Source organism: Panthera onca, chromosome B3 (assembly GCF_046562875.1).
Source record: "Panthera onca isolate mPanOnc1 chromosome B3, mPanOnc1 haplotype 2, whole genome shotgun sequence".
NCBI classification, from domain to species: Eukaryota; Metazoa; Chordata; class Mammalia; order Carnivora; family Felidae; genus Panthera; species Panthera onca.
Genome location: NC_138344.1, coordinates 27,573,403 through 27,590,779, shown reverse-complemented (window position 1 = coordinate 27,590,779; position 17,377 = coordinate 27,573,403). Strand labels below are relative to the sequence as shown.

Below are 17,377 nucleotides of genomic sequence, written 5' to 3'. Positions count from 1 at the left end.
GATTTATCTCTTCAATAACCAGCCCTGTCATAAGCCTATCCAAAGTTAATGATTAATTTTCTGGGTTTTCCAACTAATTGGAGTGAATGTTGGTCTGATTTCTTCCCACAGGTTTTTTTCTGATTGAAGATAATCTTTCCAATACTGATTTTATTGCTTATTTGGTTGAGATATTTTAAACTTGTTTATTACAGTGCAGTGATTTTTCCATACAGGAGGTCTTCCCACTCTAATCATCTGCTTTAAAAGAAAGGATTGCATCTTTTACATCTGCAGTATTACTTAGTCTAAGGACCGACACTTCCAGCTTACTACCTTTGTGGTAGCCCTGGAAAAAATGGACACCAATCTTTTTTATTGTGATTTTTTTGGGGACGTATACTGAGCAATCACCAGCTTCCACAGCAAGCTGGCTAAGGACAGGCATGCATATTTGGCCTTATTACTGATATGTCTACTTCATATGCCTCACTGGGCCCAATCACCACCTGACTGCTCTAAGCCCATCTTTTTGAATTATAAACCTGAACTATAAACTTCAAAAATTACACTACTAGGTCACTAGCTACTTAAACTCTTTTCTTTATGGGAAGTAATTCAAATTGAACCTCAAACAATATGAACCAACCAATATGATTGATTTTACGTTCAAGTAAATCCTAAAATTGTTCCTATAAATCTAAGTAAAAATTATAGATATATATAGATATATAGATATATATTTAATTTTTTATTTAAATTATAAAGGGTAGTATTTGTTTGATGAGTAGAACCCAGTGATTCATCGCTTACATATAACACCAAGTGCTCATCCCAACGAGTGCCCTCCTTAATTCTCATCACTCTTTTAGCCCATCCCCCCACCACCTCCATTCCAACAACCCTCAGTTTGTTCTTTGTATTTGAGAGTTTATTATGGTTTGCCTTCCTCTCAATTTTTTTCTCATTTTCCTTCCCTCCCCCTATGTTTTTATCTGTTGTATTTCTTAAATTCCACATATATGTGAAATCATATGATATTTTCCTTTTCCTGACTCACTTATTTCACTTAGCATAATACACTCTAGTTACATCCATGTTGTTGCAAGTGGCAAGATTTCATTCTTTTTGAACACCAGATAGTATTCCGTTGTATAAATATATACCACCTCTTCTTTATCCATTCATCAGTCGATAGATATTTGGACACTTTCCCTAGTTTGGCTATTGTTGATAGAGCTGCTATAAATATTGGGGTGCATGTGCCCTTTAAAATCAGCATTTTTGTATGGTTTGGATAAATAGCTAGTAGTGCAATGGCTGGGTTGTAGGGTAGTACTATTTTTTAATTTTTTGAGGAGCCTCCATACTGTTTTCCAGAATGGCTACATCAGTTTGCATTCCCACCAACAGTGCAAGAGCGTTCCCCTTTCTCTGCATTTCAGCCAACATCTTTTGTTTCCCGAGTTGCTAATTTTAGCCACTCTGACAGGAGTAAGTGGTATCTCATTGTGGTTTTGATTTATGTTTCCCTGATGATGAGTGATGTTGAGCATCTTTTCATGTGTCTGTTGGCCATCTGGATGTCTTCTTTGGAAAAGTGTCTATTCATGTCTTCTGCCACTTCCTCACCGGCTTATTTGTTTTTTGGGTGTTGAGTTTGGTATGTTGTTTATAGATTTTTGACACTAGCCCTTTTTCTGATATGTCAATTGCAAATATCTTATACTATTCTGTCAGTTGCCTTTTAGTTTTGTTGATTGTTTCCTTCACTGTGTAGAAGCTTTTTATCTTGATGAGGTGCCAGTAGTTCATTGTTGCTTTTATTTCCCTTGTCTTCAGAATTGAACTTCAGAAATTGCTGTGGCTGAGGTCAGAGAGGTTTCTGCCTGTTTTCTCCTATAGAATTTTGATGGTTTCCTGTCTCACATTTAGGTCTTTTATCCATTTTCAATTTATTTTTATATATGGTCTAAGAAAGTGGTCCAGGTTCATTCTTCTGCATGTTGCTGTCCAGTTTTCCCAGCACTATTTGCTGAAGACACTATCTTTTTTTCCCCCCATTGGATATGCTTTCCTGCTTTGTCAAATATTAGCTGGCCATACATATGTATGTTCATTTATGGGTTCTCTAGTCTATTCCATTGATCTACGTGTCTGTTTTTGTGTGAGTACCATACTGTCTTGATGATTACAGCTATGTAATACAGCTTAAAGTCCAGAATTGTGATGCCTTCAGCTTTGGTTTTCTTTTTCTTTTCTTTTTTAATGTTTATTTATTTTTGAGAGAGAGAGACAGAGAGAGAGAGAGAGAGAGAGAGAGAGAGAGAGAAAGAGAGAGAGAGAGTGACAGAGAGCAAGCGGGGTAGGGGCAGAGAGAAAGGGAGACTTAGAATCCAAAGCAGGCTCCAGGCTCTGAGCTGTCAGCACAGAGCCCGACATGGGGCTCGAGCCCACAAACTGTGTGATCATGACCTGAGCTGAAGTCAAACGCTTAACTGACTGAGCCAGCCAGGCGCCCCTTTGATTTTCTGTTTCAGCACTACTTTGGCTATTTGGGGTCTTTTATGGTTTCATACAAATTTTAGGATTTTTTGTTCTAGCTCTGTGAAATATGCTAGTGTTATTTTGATAGGGATTGCATTGGACATGTAGATTGCTTTGGGTATGATTGACATTTTAACAATATTTGTTCTTCTAATCAGTGAGCCTGGGATGTTTTTCTATTTCTTTGTATCTTCTTTCTTTCTGTCATAAGCTTTCTATAGTTTTCAGTGTATAGATATTTCACCTCTTCTGTTAATTTATTCCTGGGTATCTTATGGCGTTTGGTGCAATTATAAATGGGATCAATTCCTTGATATCTCTTTCTGCTGCTTCATTATTGGTGTATAGCAATGCAACTGATTAGTGTACATTGATTTTTATATCCTGCAACTTTGCTGAATTTATGTATCAGTTCTAGCAATTCTTTGTTGGACTCTTTCAGGTTTTCCATGTAGACTATCATGTCATCTGCAAAGAGTGAAAACTTGACTTCTTCCTTGTTGATTTAGATGCCTTTTATTTGTTTTTGTTGTCTGATTGCTGAGGCTAGGACTTCTGGTACTATGTTGAACAAAAGTGGTGAGAGTGAACATCCTTGTCATGTTCCTGACCTTAACTGGAAAGCTCTCAGAGTCCCTGGGTGGCTCAGTCAGTTAAGTAACCAACTCTTGATTTCAGCTGAGGTCATGATGTCACGGTTGGTGAGTTCGAGACCCATGTTGGGCTCTGTGCTGACAGCATGGAGCCTGCTTGGGATTCTCTCCCTCTCTCTCTACCCCTCTCCCAGTTGCGTTTCTCTCTCTCTTTCTCTCTGAAAAGTAAATAAACATTTTTTTTTTAAAAGGGGAAACCTCAGCACATGGCTGGCTCAGTCAGTTGAACATCCAATTTTAGCTCAGGTCATGATCTCACAGTTCATAAATTTGAGCCCCGCTTTGGGCTTTGTGCTGACAACTCAAAGCCTCGAACCTGCTTTGGATTCTGTGCCTCCCTCTATTTCGGCTCCTCCCCTGCTCACACTCTCTCTCTCTCTCTCAAAATAAGTAAGCATAAACAATTTAAAAAAATTGGGAAACCTCTCAGTTGTTCCCAATTGAGAATGATATTATCTGTAGGCCTTTCATATATGGCTTTTGTGATGTTAAGGCATGTTTCTTATATCCCTACTTTCTTGAGGGTTTTTATCAAGAAAGGATGATGTATTTTATCAAATGCTTTTTCTGCATATATTGACAGGATCGTGTAGTTCTTATTCTTTCTTCTACTAATGTGGTGTATTATGTTGATTGATTTGTGAATATTAAGCTACTCCTAAACCAAGGTGTGAATCCCACTTGGTCATGGTGAATAATTCTTTTAATATACTGTTGAATTTGGTTTTCTAGTATCTTGTTGAGAATTTTTGCATCTATGTTCATCAAGCATATTGACCTATAATCTTTTCAGTGGGGTCTTTTTCTGGTTTTTGAATCAAGGTAATGCTGGCTTCATATAATGAGTTTGGAAACTTTCCTTCCATTTCTATTTTTTGGAACAGTTTGAGAAGAATAGGCATTAACTTTTCTCTAAATATTTGGTAGAATTCCCCTGGGAAGCCATCTGCCCAGGACTCTTATTTGTTGGGAGATTTTTGATAACTGATTCAATTTCTTTGCTATGGTTATGGACCTGTTCAATTCTTTTATTTTTTCCTGTTTGAGTTTTGGTAGTGTGTTTCTAGGAATTTGTCAATTTCTTCCAGATTGCCCAGTTTGTTGGCATATAATTTTTCACAGTATCCTCTTTAATTGTTTGTATTTTGGTGGTGTTTGTTGTGATCTCTTCTCTTTCATTTGTGATTTTGTCTCTTTGTGTCCTCTCTCTTTTTGAGAAATCTAGGTAGTGGTTTATCAATTTTGTTTATTCTTTCAAAAAGCCAACTTTTAGTTTTATTGATCTGTTCTGCTGGGTTTTTTTGGTTTGTTTCTATATGCTTATTTCTGCTTGAATCTTTATTATTTCCCTATGTATTCTGGCTCTGGGCTTTATTTGCTGCTACTTTTCTATCTCCTTTAGGTGTAAGGTTAGGTTGTGTATTTGGGACCTGTCTTGCTTCTTTATATAGGCCTAAATTGCAAATGTGCTTTCCTTTTAGGGCTGCCTTTGCTGCATCCCAAAGTGTTTGGACTGTTCTGTTTTCATTTTCATTTGCTTCCATGTATTTTTAAATTTCTTCTTTAATTTCCTGGTTAACCCATTCATTTCTTAGTAGGGTGTTCTTTAATCTCCATGTATTTGAGGGCTTTCATTTGTCTTGTGGTTGATTTTGTTTCATAGTGTTTTGATATGAACATATGCATGGTATGATATCAATATGTTTGTACCTGTTGAGTGCTGATTTGTGACCCAGTATGTGATCTATTCTGGAGAATGTTCCATGTGCACTCGAGAAGAATGTGTATTCTGCTTTAGGATGAAGTGTTTTGAATATATCTGTTAAATCCATCCAGCCCAGTGTGTCATTCAAAGCCATTGTTTCCTTACTGATTTTAAAGTTTCTTAGTATTATGGTATTATTATTGATGAGTTTGTGTTTGTGATTAATTGGTTTATATATTTAGGTTCTTTAAGTTGGGGGCATAATATTTACAATTGTTAGCTTTTCTTGATGATAAACCCCTTAATTATGACATAATGCCCTTCTTCATTTCTTGCTACAGTCTTTATTTTAAAATCTAGCTTGTCTGGCATAAGTATGGCTATTCTGGCTTTCTTTTGATATCCATTAGCATGATAAGATGGTTCTCAATGTGCAGGTGTCCTTAAGTCTCAAATCGGTCTCTTGTGGGCAGAATATAGATGGGTCTTGGTTTTTTTTACCCATTCTGATACCCTGTGTCTTTTGATTGAAGCATTTAGTCCACTTACATTTAGTGCCACCGTGTTACATGTACAGTAAGTGTTTCTGGTGATGTTCTCTGGTCTTTTGTAGTCTTTGCTCCTTTGTCCCTCTTTTCCCTCCACTCAGAGATTCCCCCTTAATATTTATTGCAGGGCTCATTTAGTGGTCATGAAGTCCTTTAGTTTTGTTTGGCTGGAAAAGTCTCTCTCCTTCTCTTCTGAATTACATCCTTGCTAAATAAAGAATTCCTGGCTGCATATTTTTCCTGTTCAGCATATTGAATATTTTCTGTCACTCTCTTCTGTCCTGCCAATTTTAAGTGGACAGGTCTCCTACTACCCTTATGTGTTTACTCTTGTAGATTAAGGGCCTTTTGTCCCTACCTGCTTTCATAATTCTCTTTTAATCTTTGTATTTTACAAGGTTCACTATGATATGTCATGGTGTTACCTGTTTCTGTTGATTTTGAAGGGAGTTCTCTGTGCCTCTTGGACTTGGATGCTTGTTTTCTTCCCAAAATTAGGGATGTTCTCAGCTATACTTTGTTCAAATAAACCTTTTGGCCCTTTTTCTCACTCTTCTTCTTCTGGGACTCCTATGATACGGATATTGTTTTGTTTCATGGAATAACTTAGTCCTCCAAGTCTTCTCTTGTGCTCTAGTAATTTCCTTTCCCTCTTTTTTCAACTTCATTATTTTCCATAATTTTATATTTCACCTGTTCTCTCCTTGGCTTCTTTTTCTTTTTAAAAAAACTTAAAATGGTTTTATCTATTTTTGAGAGAGAGTGAGAGCATTAGCAGGGGAGGGATGAAGAAAGCAGAGACACAGAATCTGAAGCAGCCTCTAGGCTCTGACCTGTCAGCACAGAGCCCCATGTGGAGCTTGAACTCATGAGCTGTGAGATATAACTTGAGCCTAAGTCAGATGCTTAATCGCCTGAGCCTCCTGGGTGCCCCTTTCCTATGCTTCTTCAGTCCTTTCTGTCACTGTATACAGTTTATTTTGCATCTCAGTTATAGCATTTTTAATTTAAAAAAAATTTTTTTTAATGTTTTTATTTATTTTTGCGACAGAGAGAGACAGAACATGAGCAGGGGAGGGCCAGAGAGAGAGGGAGACACAGAATCGGAAGCAGGCTCCAGGCTCTGAGCTGTCAGCACAGAGCCCGATGCGGGGCTCGAACCCACAGACTGTGAGATCATGACCTGAGCCGAAGTCGGACGCTTAACCGACGAGCCACCCAGGCGCCCCAGCATTTTTAATTTTTTAATTCATCCTGACTAGTTCTTAAGTCTTTGATCTCAGCAGCAAGGGTTTCTCTGGTGTCCTCTGCTTTTTCAAGCCCAACTAGTAGACTTATGACTGTTGTTCTAAATTCTTGTTCAGATTTGTTTATATCTATTTTGAGCAAGTTCCTGGCTATGATTTCTTCTTGATCTTTCTTTTGGGGAGAATTCATATGTCTTGTCATTTGGGCTAAGTTTCTGTTTTTTTGTGTGTGTGTGTGTGTGTTTTAAAAGCTTGTTATGTTTCATGCACCTGAGAGTATTTCTATATTAAAAAGGGGTCATACACTGTCCACAGCCTGGCACTTTAGAAAGTGTTTCTGTATGTATGCTGTGTATACTCTGTTGTTGCATTTTGGCTGCTATTTCCCACTGGTGAATCCTCTGCAGAGCTTTTTCCTTCCTTGCAGTGGTGGAGTGTTTGGACCTTTAACCAGTGTGTTTACATTTGTTTATTGAAGTAACCCTAGAAAAAAAGTGGTGGTGGGGGGGAAGCCTGATTACATAAAAAGGGAATAGGAAAGGGAACAGAAAAACAGAGAATCAAAAAACTCTAAGGCTGATTCCCCCCCCCCAAAAAAAGGAAAAAAAGGGAAAAAAAAGCAGAAGAAAAGAAGGAAAATGAAAGGAATAAAAAAGCCTGATCTAAAAAAAAAAAAAAAAAGAGAGAAAAGGAAGCGATAAAAAACAAATAAGAAACTATGAGCCTGATTATAAAAGAAAAAAGAAGAAGGAGGCAAAAGGGAAAAAAGAATTGTCTGTTCATGTCTGAGTGTTGCTGACTGTGCTCGTCCTCTGGAGGAGAGACTGGCTGCTTTGGCTCAGAGTCAATCTTGCCCCAGTAAATAAGCAGTTACCAGGCACAGAGGGGCAGGGCTTGTTGTAAGTGGGTCCTGCCTCCACTGGGGGCCACTGTGTTGTTCTCTGAAGTCCCAATGTGTTGGTGTTGGGGGGGAAATGGCACCACCTCAGTCTCTCATTCCCAGTTGGTGATCTCAACTCCTGCTGTTCAGGAAGCCCTCACAGAATAGGGAGGGAAGTCAACTTGCCCTGCTCCATAACTCTCCTGCGTTTTTTCTTTAGTGCACATATGGGATTCAAAACCTAGAGTCTTAAAGTACTCAGCACCACATATACCCATTCCCCTTCTCCAACATAGAGCCACTCCACCATGCTGATGAAAGGTCTTTGACTAGAACCTACAGGGTTTTTTGACCTTGGGGAGGCAATAAACCCTCTTCCAAAAGTACTCCAGGAAGGGGACTATTCTCTCCCAGTATACTGGAGATCTCTACACCACCCTATGCACTCTGAGGCCAGCTCTGTCCTCCCTAGGAACACATGCCACAGCTCCACTCTGGAGAAAGTTGTGCACTTCCAAAACCTCAGTATTTGAACTCCAAAAGATGTTTTCAAAAAAAAAAAAAAAAAAAAAGAATGGGAATATTTAGTACTTCTCACTCCCCAGAGAGGTTTTCCTCTTGTGCTAACTCAATGCCGCACTATTTCAACCCCTCTCTCTTTCTCTCCCTTTTGTCTCTCCACAGAAAGGGTTTCCTCCTCTCCATGGTACCGCCATTTTTCTCTCCCTAATTCACATCCATGCACCTCTCATTTGCTAAGGTCTCTCCCTCCAACTGTGGAGATCCTTCTGCTATCCTGCAGATGGATTTCCTGGGTGTTCCAAGTAATCTGATCCTAATACAGCTGTGTTTGAGGGATGAGGAAAGCCCAGAGTTCCTCTACTTCTCCATCTTAACTCCTCCCATCTCCAATACTATATTGATTAGAAGTAGCAAAACAGATATCCTCAAATTGTTCTTCATCTTAAAGGAAAAGCCTTCAGTCTTTCACCATTGATTATGATGTTAGCTGTGAGTTTTTCATATGGCCTTTATTACGTTGCAGTTTCCTTTTATTCTTAATTGCTGAATATTTTTATCATGAAAGTGTGTTGAACTTTTTCATATACCTTTCTGCATCAATAGATGATTGTGTGTTTTTTCCTTCAGTGTTAATGTGGTGTGTTTCATTGATTTCCAAGATTTCCATCTTTGAATTCCAGGGATAAATTCCACTTGATCATAGTGTAAAACTTCTTAATGTGCTGCTGAACTGGGGCACCTGGGTGGCTCAGTCAGTTAAGTGTTTTGGCTCAGGTTTTGGCTCAGGTCATGATCTCGCGGTTCGTGAGATTGAGCCCTACATTCGGCTCTGCACTGTCAGTGCAGAATCTCTCTCTGCCCCTCGCCTGCATGCACATGCTCTCTGTCTCTCAAAATAAATAAATAAACAAAAAGTCTCTAAAACATAAGCTGATGAACTGACTTGCTAGTGTTTTGTTGAAGATTTTTTTTGCATCAGTACTTGTCAGAGATATTGGTCTATAGTTTTCTGCTCTTGTAGTATCTTTAGCGTTAAGGTAATACTGACCTCATTGAATGAACATTCCCTCCTCTTCAGTTTTCTTAAGGAGTTTGAGAAGGATTAGTGTTAATTCTTCTTTAAACATATGGTAGAGTGCATCAGCAAAGCAATCTGGTTCAGGGCTTTTTTTTGTTGTTGTTGTGAGGTTTTTGATTACTCTTTCAATTTCTTTAATAGTTGTGGTCTATTTAGATTTTATTTTTTTTCATTTCTAGTGTTAGTAGGTTGTGTATAGCTAGGAATTTGCCCATTTTATCTGCATTATCCAATTTGTTAGCACACAGTTATTCATGGTATACTCTTGTGATCCTTTTTATTTCTGTAAAATTGGTAGTAATGTTCCTGCTTTCAATTCTTATTTTAGTAATTTGAGTTTCTCTCCTTTTTCTTAGTCAATCTAGCTGAAGATGTGTAAACTTTATTGATCTTTGTAAAGAAACAACTTTTGGTTTAATTGCTTTTCTCTATTGTGTTTCTCATCTCTATTTTATTAGTCACCTCTCGAATCTTTGTTTTCTTACTTCTGTTAGCTTTTGGGTTTAGTTTTTCTTCTTTTCCTAGTTTGTTAAGGTGTAAAGTTAGGTTGTTGATTTGAGGTCTTTCTTTTGTTTAAATACAAACATTTACAGCTATAAATTTACCTTTTAGTACTGCTTTTGGCTCATCCCATAAATTTCATATGTTGTGTTTTCATTGTCATTTGTCTCAGGGCATTTGTCTCCAATTATATTAGTTTGCTAGGGCTACCATAACAAAATAGCACACATGGGATGCTTTAAACAACAGAAATTTATATTCTCATAGTTCTGGAGGCTGTAAGTCCAAGATCAAGGTGCTGGCAGGGTTAGTTATCTCTGATGCCTTTCTCCTTGGCTTGCAGATGGCTCCCTTCCTACTACCTCTTCACACTGTTGTCCTTTAGTGCACATGCACCTTTGGTGTCTCTCTGTGTGTCAAATGTCCTTTTCTTATAAGGACACCAGTCAAACTGGATTAGGATCCACCCAAATGGCCTCATTTAACTAAATTGCCTACTAAAGATATCTCCAAAAATAGTCATATCTTAAGGTATTGGGGGTTAGGGCTTCAACATGAGTTTTTTTTTTTTTTATTGTGAAGGGGAGACACAATTCAGCTCACAGCAGAGATTTTCTAATTTATCTTATGAATTCTTCTTTGAGCCATTGGTTGGTTGTTTTGTTTAATTTCCACATATTTGTGCATTTTTATTTTTCCTTTTTGTTATTAGTTTCTAGTGAATTCCATTGTGATTGGAAAAGATACTTTGTATGATTTCAATGTTTTAAAATTTATTAAAACTTATTTTATGGCATAACATATCGTCTATCTCAGAGAATGTTCCACGTGCACTTGAGAGAAATGTGTAATTCTTCTGTTTTGGGTAGAGTGTTCTGTGTATGTATTTTAGGTTCAATTTGTTTATAATGTTGTATAAGGCCTCCAGTACTATATGTATCTTTTATTTGATTTCTAACCATCATTAAGAGTGGGAAATTGAAGTCTCTAACCATTATTGTAGAGATATCTATCCCTTCAATTATGTCAGTGTTTTCCTCATATTTTTTGGAGCTTGATGTTCGGTGCATATTATTTGTAATTGTTATTGACAGCATATAGTTGAATCATGTTTTTTGTTTTGTTTTTATCCCTCTGCCAGCCTATGCCTTTTGATTAATGAGTTTAATATGTTGATATTTAAGGATCACTCATACAAGAAGAATTACTTTTGGCCTTTTGTTTTATGTTTTCTATATGCATTATAGCTTTTTATGTCTTATTTCCTTCATTACTGCCTTCCTCTATTACTGCCTTACTTTGTGTTTAGTTGTTTTTTTATAGTGACATGTTTTGATTCCATTCTCATGTTTTGGGTGTATATTTTAATAATATTTTCTTTCTGCTTACCATGACAACTAGATATGATGTTCTAAAATTGTAACAACCTAATTTTAATTGATACCAACTTAACTACATACAAAAACTCTACTTCTATATAGTTATGCCCCTGTTTGTTTTTGATATCACAAATTACATTTTTATGCATCGTGTACCTAGTAACATAGATTTATAATTATTTTTATGAATTTATTTTTTAATTCATGCAGAAAATAACTAGTGGAGTGTTAGGCTGAAGAAGTGGGAAACTGCTCTCATGTTTCCTGCTTCTTCATTCACAGCTGATTACAAACATTGCTTTTGAGCAGGCTGGGCTATAGGCTCTCCTTTCTGCCGTTAATTAAACTTAGCAGCCTGGCCCTGTTTGGGCAGAACAATGATAGACTCTCTGAAGCTCTGACTATATTTAGGTGAGGAATTATTGAATCCTCCCAACCCTTCTGAAAAATGACACATGAGTAGGTGGCAGCTTCCCTGCTCACTTTCCTTCCTCAGGTCTGATTTTTGTCAATGAACACACTTGGCTGTTTTCTGTGTGATCACTTTCGTGGCAAACCCAGCTTTTCCCAGCCTGCTCATTTGCTTTTTCCCTTCTGGAAATGTAGTTTGGACCAGTGAATCCAGGATGAAAACAGGACAGAAACAAGAGTCAGAAAGAGAGGGAGAGATAGATGAAGGCAGTAGCAGAATTTTGTACTCCTTGTTACTGGCTCTGGGTTCCCTGTCAGTTAGAGCTAGCTTCTGTGCCTGCATTGATGATGTCTACATGATATAGGGCTTGTGAAAGACTGAGAGAAAACCTCTTCCTCTACCACTGATAACCAAACCATTACCTCTCCAGTGTGTCCTTTGCACTAATCATTGTCTCTTGTCTGGCCTTTAGAAGTGTGACTCTTCTCAGAAGTGTTAATATATCAGGCCTTCAATATTTTTATCATTCTTCAATACTTTTTTCTCAATAAAATGACATAAGCACTGTAGGAAATGTTTGGATCTATAAAGAACTAGGGTGTCTGGGCCTATGGAAATGCCAAATGTTTGGATCTATAAAGAACTAGGGTGTCTGGGCCTATGGAAACTATTATAGATGGGGGAGGGCTAGAACGTATTACCAACACTGTCCATCTTGTAGGTTGGCACAAATAGATCTTAACAATAATGGCAGCAATATTTCTTGACAATGGTGGACCTGAATTAATTCTGGCTGTTTAAAATTTACTGCTTAAGGATCTAAAATGTGGCTAATACCCAGGGCTTTGGGGACAGGGATTTGTTCCCTTCTATAACTGAAAGGCATAGTAAAGGGGGCAGGCTCTCTATGGACCATAGGCACCAAGACTCCTCTTGACCCAGTGACTCTACTTCTAGGAACTTTTGGAGGCACACACTAAAACATCTACTAGGACTCTCATAATGTTTGTTACTTATATTAGTAAAAAAGTAGAAATTCCCTAAATTTCCAACATTTCCATCACGTTAAGCCTTATGTGGTGATCCATGTAATAGAATATGATGCCAACATTTAAATCACATTACAGAAGAATATTTAATAACAGAAATGCTAGTGACATAGCTAAGTTAAACAATTAGAAGAGAGGACAAAGCAATTTATATATTTGAATATATGTCTGAACACATGCATATTTGAAGCTGACTTTAAAAATATTCATGTATATGTAGAAAAAAAACTGAAAAGAAGTTTTTTGTTTTTAATTTTTTAAAAGTTTTTATTTAAATTCCAGTATTGTTGGGGTGCCTGGGTAGCTCAGTCAGTTAAGTATCTGACTCTTAATTTTGGCTCAGGTCATGATCTCATGGTTTGTGAGTTTGAGCCCCACATCAGGCTCTGCGCTGATGGTGTGCAGCCTGCTTGGGATTCTGTCTCCCTCTCTCTCTGTTCCTCCCCTGCTTGCTCTCTATCTCTCTCAAAATAAATAAAAACAAACTTTAAAAAATAAATTCCAGTATAGTTAACATACAGTGTAATATTAGTTTCAGGTATATGATAGTGATTCAACACTTCCACACATCACCTGGTACTCCTTACAAAAGGTGCACTCCTTAATCCCCATAACCTAGTTCACCCACTCCCTCCCCCACCTCTTGTAACCATCAGTTTGTTCTCTATATTAAGAATCTTTAAATGTTCACAACTGGCATCTCTGAATTACAGAACTGTATACACTCATTTTATCTGTTATCCTCTTCTTTAGTTTCTAAGTTATTCAAATAAGTATTGGCCACTTAAATTTACAGGCATATATGAATTTTGCAAATTTATATCCACAGTTGTTGAGTCACTAGGGAAAATGGATACTGTTGAATTTTGTGAATTTTAAAAGCACCCTGGTTTATATGTGAAGTCATAAAAATGTCAGTGAGATTTCTTTTATCAGAAGGAGAAAAGGTCAGGAATATTTCATCAATATTTCATCAATATTTTCTACCTTAATTAAGCCAAAATGACCCTGGAATTTGTGTTTCTTGGGAAATCCTGAATCTTTTTTTATGTGCAGTTTGTTAGTTTTCTATCCTCCAGGACAGCAGGTCAGGGGTCCTTTGCAATAACAGGGTCTGAAGGCCTCTCTGTGCTTCCCCTCTTTGCAAAAAGAAATTTACTTGGAACAATGGAAAATAATGTGTCAACAGTGTGAAATTAAGTTTTAAATTTCTGAAATATACTGAAATATTTATGGGAAATTTACTAGTGAAACATTTTATTTTTGGCTTTTTAGAATCATAACTCAATAATCAAAAGCCTAGAAACTACTCTCTGTATGTTTAACTACAATTATAAGATACTATGTGTACACAAAGTGCACTAGAAATGTTAAATAATGAAATCAGCCAGATGTGCCAACCAGAGAAAATACAAATATATTTCTGACTTTTCCCTACATTGATTTTCTTCCTTCATGGCCACAAGGTGAATTCTCAGCATTGCACACTGTGGTTCTACTGTGAGCTGTGCTGAGAGCCTGTGGGTAGTACTTTCCAAGGAGCAATAGCACCTCACCCCTTTGAGCATTCTCTGCTCTTCAGAGGGTCGGTGGTGATTCTGAGCTCATTACTGATTTAATGCTTTAGAAAACTGTTTCATGGAGTCAAAAAGGCATCTCATGCAAATAAGCCACAACTAATGGGACTTAAGTAATTCATTATTAAGTATTTAAGCACTTCCATTGAACTGGGTGCCACTTAAGGTACCAGATAAAACAAGATGGAAATGACATGGTAGCCATTCATAAGAGGCTAAGTGTAATAGAAATCATTGAATCAATAGCTAAGCCCCATGCTTTCCATTTATATGTCCTAATTTAGTGTGACTTATTTAGTGAGTTTTTTTTTCTTTTATCCACATTATACATCTGAGAAAATGGAAGCTCAGAGTGGTTAAATAGTGTGAGTGAGGTCATGTTAATGGTCACCTCTCCCAGAAGTGCTATGTAACAAACCACCCCAGGGAGTAACAGAAAACACTGGATATTAGTTGACTCATTGAAGCATTTCTGTAAATGTACCTGAGGCCCTTATTCTTTTACAGTTATGAGACATGAAAATTTTAAAAGCCCAACTAATAGTGTAACCCAGTTTGAATAGCTAAAGGGCACTAATTAAATCCCTCAAATGGAATTAATCTTTTATCTTGTTTGTTTCCTCTGCTAGTAGGGGCATCTATTCTATACCTTGTTCTCTGCCATGCTCTTCTCCTTGGCTGTTAAAGCCCCTGCAGACAGAGTCCTCAGTCATCTGTGTTTTCCATTAAAAGTGCTCAGGGCTGCCCAGAGGTGGCATTCAGACAACACTTGGTGGCCCAAGACAGACTCCTTTCCTGACTTTGGCATGGAGTGGTGGGTATTGTTAGACACAGCTTGGGGCTTTGGTCTTATTTATCCAAGAGACTGAGTCTTATTGTCTGTATCACAAGTGCATGCTTGAATGAGAGGGAGAAAGGGGGTGGAAATATTTTTCTTGGTTTTGTTCTTCATTTATGATCTGAAGTACTATTATTTCCCTGGGTGAGTGTTTCATGGCATCCACAGCAGCTCTGTGTTTCCTTTAGGAAAGAAAAGGCACTAGTGTGTAAAATGACATATTATCAACAGTTAGGAATGAAAATTATTTCTGCAGCTTGTGGGCTCTGTTGTACCTGTGCAATTCTTTCCATATCAAAAGCTCCTATTTGGATAAGTTTATGGTGGCTTTTCCTCTAGTATAGGCCAGAACAGTGGAAGGGGGTCTCACACAGTGTGAACCTTTGCTTTGCTTCATTTGTGGCTTGCATAACCCTGAGAGACCCCTCCCTGCCATTTTATCATTTCATTTTGACCCCATGGGCCCTGACTTCTGCTTCTTGGAATTTTATGGGAAGCCATTAAGATATTTAAAATGTGTGATCTTAGGAAGTAGAATTTTCTAAGTATAGAAAGGCCCATCAGACTCTGAATGGTTTTCTCCATGAAAAGCTCTGTATGGGATGGCAAAGGTGGCTGGAATCTACTGTTAATGCTAAAGTATGCCTAAAAGTATCAATCCCACAGCATCTGGTTTTCTATGTGAGTTTTTGCTTTGCACTTCCAACCTGGTTTATGCTGGGGAGAAGAGTTGTTTCTAATTGTCTCTCCTAAAACTCCTGCTTTTTACAATTCAGGTATAACTTCTGTATGATTACTGAATCACAGGCATGTTCTTGGAGGTATCCCCCAATTACCATTGTCTTTGTGTTGGTGATGCCTTTTCCTTCACTATGTCTTTCAGGTCTCACTCTTCTTTACCTCAGTTCTCCAACTCCAGGTCAAAAGACCCCTGCTTTACAGAAAATACCCCTTTGCTGGGAAATTCCTCACAAGAGAAAGGGTGAGTTTCCCCCACTCTCTTCTTCTAAAATTAAGAAATCTCTGAGCATTTCCCTTGTCACTTATGCTAGAAAATTTCTTCCTAAGGTATGAATTTTTGTCTGGCATGTTGTTGGTCTCTGCCAGGTCTTTGTCAATTCAATGTAGTATATATTCATGATTCTAGTAGTTGTATTGTGTGGCTTATGAATTTCCAAATAACCATGAGCATAACCCTGTAATGATTAAATAATACATGTGCACATTCATGATGTACACAGCTCTCATGGGCCATCTTACCAGGCCAGGGCTGTCAACTGGGGGCGAAGAAGATACTGTCCAGAGATATGTCTTTTGTTGTCACAGCTGGGGAAGGGGTACTATTGACGTTTAAGGGTAAAGGCCAGGGATGCTGCTAAACATCCTGCAATACACAGAACGCTTCCCCACAACAAGAATTACCTGGCTCAAATGTCAATAGCAGTGAAGTTAAAAATGTATGATTTAAGAGAAAACTCTATTTCCTTCAAGTTTGAAGGTCCTACTGGGGACAAACCATGATGGTTCTGAAATCTCTGAGCAGAGCTGATCTGGAGGATAACTTACTCTGTCCCCTAGAATGAAGGGCCCTGGCTTAGGTATCCAAGCTCATCTCTTCTTCCTTTTGTGGACAACTTTTGGAAGCCCAAACCACCTGCTCAGTATCCCATGATTCCCTATACATTAGAAACTTAGTGGCATTGTCATGGGCCCTTCCTTTCCTGCCCTCTGACCCCATGCATTTGCATCAGCAGGCAGGCTGCTGTTTTACCTGCACTCATCTCCCTCTCAGACTCTGAGGAGCTGCCCACCCTCTCTCCAGCCTTATCTGCAGCCTGTCTGCATGGGGGTGGGGCTTCATATTTTACAGAGTAAATCAAAATTCTTTTGGGTACTTGTATACCATGTGGATTCCTGGTCTCACTTGCCAAAGACTCACCCCATTTAGATGGGGTGTAGGAATGTAGATTTATCACCTCCAAGTTCAGAGACAATATGGCTTCCTCCAGAAGATTCCTGATGACAAGCTGTGTCTCTCTAAAACGTTCCCACTGAGCCCTTTGACTAGAGGATCCTCCTCCCCTTCTGGCTCTCCAGGGCAGTCTCATTCAACTTCAAAGGGGCTCAAATGTCACCTCTTTTATGAAACATTGGTCCCCCCCCCATCTCCCCACCAACTCCCTCAAGGGTTAATGCCTCTTCTGTGCTCTCAACACCATATTTATGCCTATACTTCAGAATATGCCCATATGTTCCATGGTTATGCCTACCAGCCTGTGTCTTCATCTTACATCCCAGTGTCCAGCACAGTCCCTGAAACCAGGAAGATAACTTATTTTTTCTCCATTTCTCCTAATAAATAACTTTGAAAACAAACACTTCATACATTGATTCCCTTAATGTTTTCCTTTGAATTACTTGGTAAACCATTAACGTTATTTTATAGCCCATGTTTCATTGGA

At 38.2% G+C, this 17,377-nt stretch overlaps 1 protein-coding gene across 1 annotated transcript in view; it reads left to right on the top strand.

The window, feature by feature from the left end:
• The window catches only part of OCA2 (OCA2 melanosomal transmembrane protein), a 496,949-nt gene that overhangs the window by 76,357 nt on the left and 403,215 nt on the right, over positions 1-17,377 (top strand). The window contains exon 3 of the mRNA XM_078447715.1: positions 15,799-15,897. Coding sequence (XP_078303841.1) covers positions 15,799-15,897 — 99 coding nt within the window. The remainder of the gene's footprint in view (positions 1-15,798; positions 15,898-17,377) is intronic.